This window comes from Austrofundulus limnaeus, unplaced genomic scaffold (genome assembly GCF_001266775.1).
Source record: "Austrofundulus limnaeus strain Quisiro unplaced genomic scaffold, Austrofundulus_limnaeus-1.0 Scaffold277, whole genome shotgun sequence".
NCBI lineage: Eukaryota > Metazoa > Chordata > Actinopteri > Cyprinodontiformes > Rivulidae > Austrofundulus > Austrofundulus limnaeus.
Window position 1 is genome coordinate 462,815 of NW_013952679.1, and position 4,716 is coordinate 467,530.

Genomic DNA, 4,716 nt, shown 5'->3' on the forward strand with positions numbered 1-4,716 from the left:
AAGGTATTCAAGCTACGTTTTGAACATCCAAAACGCTCCAACACTTCAAGCTGGCTGCTTGTGCTCTTTCAGGTCAGACGTGTGAAGTGTCTCTGTTGTTTTCCTCTGTCGGCCCCTCTGTCGATCTCTGTTTAATGGCGGATGAAATAAAGAAAGTGGTGGTACTTTATTTACTTTGAACGAACGTTGTGCTCACAAGATAATTAATCCACCAGATAATTCAGAGGCGGTCTGTTCGGTGAGTTTTACTCCAGGAGCAGCGAGCTTCGAGGCTCGATTTCAAGCAATGTTCAGACTGAGCTCTGTTTTCTGAAGCAGCGGCTGCTGACRTCATGATGCTGCGTTCAGGACAAGCATGGAACACTCACCACTCTTACGCCAATACAGTCGCAATGATGCGTTTAGGTACCGAAACATGGTACCGTTTGATGTTTCATGAATAGGTTCTCGGTAGTACCAACAGAATTCGGTCGGTACTTAAAAAAGTATCGAAATCGGTACCCATCCCTAGGTGAGGGTGGGAACATGGACCAGTAAATCAAGAGCTTGAGCTCAGTTCAATCTTCAGCACAACAAACCAAATGAACCCCATTGTTACTGTGGACAAGGCCCTAACCTKTTGATCCCCTGCTCCATCCAAAGTAATCCTGTGTTTGTGATTTTGTTCATCTGTTAGCACTAAGTCATTAAAAAAACTGAACCCATTGTTTTCATACTGTTTCTTTATTTGTTTTGGCATTTTTTTCTGAGATATTTGGTCAACAATAGCACAGAAAAGGCTGCACCAGTCAGCGTGAAATTTGGCAGGACTAGAGATGTGTCTGACCTACACAACACCAGCCAATGGTTTTACAATAGACCCCATATTTGAGGAGGGGGCCCCATCTGAAAAGGGTGTGTCTGGACGTACAAAAATGCTTATAACTCAAAACCTTTTCAACATAGGAGCTCCAGATTTTTTTTTTGTTGTTTAGCCCTGATGAAGCTCTATCCATCAGGCCCACCAATGAGTGCCCCCCACCCACCCCCACCCAAAACAATAAATCTGCTCTGGTGACCTTTGAGTTCAGGTGCATTGGTTCTTTGCATATGCGTGGGGGGCATATATGCTACCACTATGCAGTTTCTAGTTTGTGTATTGATACATACATGTGTTTTTCAACTACCAAGACTCTTGAACTCTTTCTGTTAGAATTAAAACTATAAAACAATGTCCAACACTACAGCGTTTTTCTGTCTGTGTAGGAGTGTCAAAGCAGAGGTGGCAGCTGGAGATCATTCAGGACCAGATTGAGGAGGCAGATGAAACCTGTGAGGTGCAGCTAGTTTCTCCTGAAGCCACCGTCATTAAAAGTATCAGCAAGGCTGAGGTCATCATCAGAGACTCAGGTACACATGACAATATTTTTTTGTATTTTTGCATAATAAACCCTAAGTTGTTGCAACCTGAAACACTCAGGGCAGTGCAGGCCAAAGCAGGATTCTCAGGCTCCTCTTCTTGGAGGAGAAGAGATTCGAGCAGACACATATCCTCAGCATGGATCCATTCAACTGGAAAAACTTCCTCTGGGCTCAGAAACTGTTGTTTGGACACGAGGAGACAGCATCTCCAGGTCTGGAGAAAGTCTCCCAAAAAAAAGACTAAGAGTTGTCAGCAATCCCAAAACTGTAAGTATTTAAGAACCACACTTAAAACGTTATTTATTTGTTATTTAGCTTCACTAGCTTTATATATAATTATTGTTTTATGTTTCAGATTGCCCCCTCATCAGTGTTTCACAATGGAACAGACAAAGTTTACACAGTAAGCAGCTGCAACAACTAATTTCAGCTTTATAGCTCTGATGGTCAAAAACAAAACTGTTTATTTCATTGTTTGTTTAATTTCAGTATCACGGAATCACACAACTACGAGTAGAAGAGGACAACTCCGCACCCAGAGAAAACAGAAAGGCCAACATCAGGGTGATGAGCAGGGGGGCACAGCTCCAGCTCCATCCTGTTGTTTCTACAGGGAAACAGTCTGATTCCTCATTAAAAGTTCTGAAAGAAAAACATCTCCCTCAGAAACTGGTGAGTATAAATATTAGTTACTAGAATAACCTGAGTCAGCTGGGTGAGTATTTCCTTCAAATGTTCAGTGTATTTTTCTAATTGTTTATCTTAACATTGTAATTATTAATAATTAATATAATTAATGTGTTGGTCTAATCATCCTTTTGTGGAATCGTACCTCCACTTTGTACCTGTATTACTGCTTATCAGCTGTGCTAACTGACCCAAAAAGAATAATTTAATATCTGGTCTCAAGCTCCTATTTTAATTTCAAAGTATTCTTCAGTAGGTTGAGTCAGTGGTTCCTAACCTTTTCAGACTTGTGTACCCCTTGAGCCATTTTGTCATACCACTAGTACCCCTTCAGTCAAATGTAATGATGATTCTCCAAAACTATAATGTACAACAGCTGATTATTAACTGAAAAATATTTATTTAACACCCTAGAACATTTAGTTCTCTTGCATTTTATTAATTTCAAAGAAAGACAAAAGATAAATATAAAAATGTTGCCTTGAAAGTGACTAAGTAATTAAATAAATAAACCAGGTAACTGCAGGTGCAGGAAGCAGCAGCATCCAAAATACATCAGAAACTCATCCAAATGAGCAAATTCCATGAGATTCTGCGTTTTATACTGGATTCTATTTTGTGTCAAATCATAGGACTTTACATAACCCAGTTTTATTTTTATTTATTTTTTATACATCTGGGGAATTTTTCCATATACCCCCTGTAATATACTCGCATACACCAAGGGGTACACATATCCCTGGTTGGGAATCACTGGGTTAAGTCATAAACATGGGTTGTGCAGACAAAAACAGCCTGATGTTGTTGCCTTCTAGTTAAAACACCATGAATAATTATTTTTCTTGCTTTGTGGCCTGAAGGCAGCAGCTGAAAACTCAGATCCTAAACCCTGTGTGCCAGAACTGATGGGACTTTTACATTTCAATAAAACAATCAATCAGCTTTTTCACTGCAACGGTGTGTCCTGGAAACCATGGGCTCCAACAGATCAGGTATAACACATGAAGGGAAAACTGAATATTATTAAGTGACTGATTGTTGTTCAGATGAAACAGTAGTAGCAAATATTTCCTGAGACAGTGAACTGACGTTGGTTTATATTGTATGATAGCTTGTTGGAGCATATTGAAGGAGGTTAGGAAGATAATCAGGGTTAAATTTAAAGTTCAAAAACATGTCTGCACATCTCCACAGATGGTGAGCGCTCAGACGTGTCCTCAGAGCTGGACCTTTCATGGAGGACACTGTTACATCCTCAGTACTGACCACAAGGTCACATGGAGTGCTGCTAACAGGGCCTGCAGGGAGAGGTACACTTTCACAGTCTTTGTCTGTAAGAGAACCAACAAAAGTTGGTTTTCTATCCGTGTGGAGAACTTGCATTGCCTTCCATTCATTTTCCAATCATTTTCATAGCCTAACCCTAAACCTAACCCTATCCCCTACCTTAACGCTCACCCTCTTCTGCCTAACCCTCCCTCCTCTGAACTCTTCCCCCTCTCCATGAAACAGTGCATGACAAACACTCAATGTACTGGCTGAGTTCTACTCAAACAGTTAACCTACACTCACTGGAATATACCAGCCGTATTCTACTACATCTTACAGCAAAACACAAATCAAAAGGCTGTCTCCATCTGAAACAGCCGACTCCACCATGCATTTCCCATAAAGATAGGACCCAGTGGACCAGGACTGGACCTGATCTCAAACGAGCGTGCACTTCCTATAGGGCTTTACCAACTCTGCAGAGTCATCGGGTGGCAGTGGGATCCTCTGAGTAAATACTTGTCTACATAACTGACCATAAATCTAGCCTAAACTCAATTCACACCTTGGTCCTAAACCTACCCCCCCCCACCCCACACACACACACACACACAAACCACTGTAGAAAGACATTTTTATGCCTGGTTGTTTCAGCTTGTGTTAGTTGTCAGTGTCATGTCAGAATTGTGCAACAAATTGAGTTCTGTCTCTAACGAGCCTGTTCTCTGTCTGATATCAGGTTCAAGGGAACTCTTGCCAGTGTTTCCTCTAAAAGCGACATGGACTGGCTGTGGGACTTCAGTGGAAGGAAGCCCTTTTGGATCGGTGAGGGGTTTAAGATTGTTGAAAAAGAATTTAAATCCTCTTCTTCCAGGACAATAACTCCACTCTGATGTAAAAATGGTCTTGTGGTCTTGGTAAGATCTGCATGTGTATATTAGGTGAGCCTGAAATGTCTCACATCCACAGTGATTTTGAGCATGCAGGTAGTGGTGAGGTGCTGGTTTATTATTGGGGTGGCTGTCTGTTCATAATGTGAGGCCTACACTGGTGTGGCTCACATGTATACAACTTGAAGACAAACAGGCTGAGCTGGTCTCATGCAAAAGCTACAACAGACTGTGACAAGGTCATAGAAAGAACCTCAAACGTGACAACCTAGTGTCCCACTGACCTTCTAGATCCTAGCTGCACTGTGACACGGTCTGAGAGTCATGCTCAGGCAGATGCCTGAGAAAACTGGTGAATACTGAGTGTAGCACTGTGATGATTGACTGAAGGTGATGTTTCAAATGTGTTCAAATCCAGATTATAATGGACAAAATCCATCCATGTTTTGAAGCATTGATTGTGTGGGGG

The 4,716-nt window shown here is 41.5% G+C and overlaps 1 protein-coding gene across 2 annotated transcripts in view; it reads left to right on the forward strand.

Moving 5' to 3' along the window:
• The window catches only part of frem1a (Fras1 related extracellular matrix 1a), a 48,565-nt gene that overhangs the window by 41,163 nt on the left and 2,686 nt on the right, over positions 1-4,716 (forward strand). For both annotated transcript variants that reach the window (XM_014021073.1, XM_014021074.1), the window contains exons 30-36: positions 1,246-1,389; positions 1,460-1,668; positions 1,757-1,804; positions 1,891-2,073; positions 2,949-3,080; positions 3,283-3,398; positions 4,097-4,182. In XM_014021073.1, the coding sequence (XP_013876527.1) occupies positions 1,246-1,389; positions 1,460-1,668; positions 1,757-1,804; positions 1,891-2,073; positions 2,949-3,080; positions 3,283-3,398; positions 4,097-4,182 (918 nt within the window). The remainder of the gene's footprint in view (positions 1-1,245; positions 1,390-1,459; positions 1,669-1,756; positions 1,805-1,890; positions 2,074-2,948; positions 3,081-3,282; positions 3,399-4,096; positions 4,183-4,716) is intronic.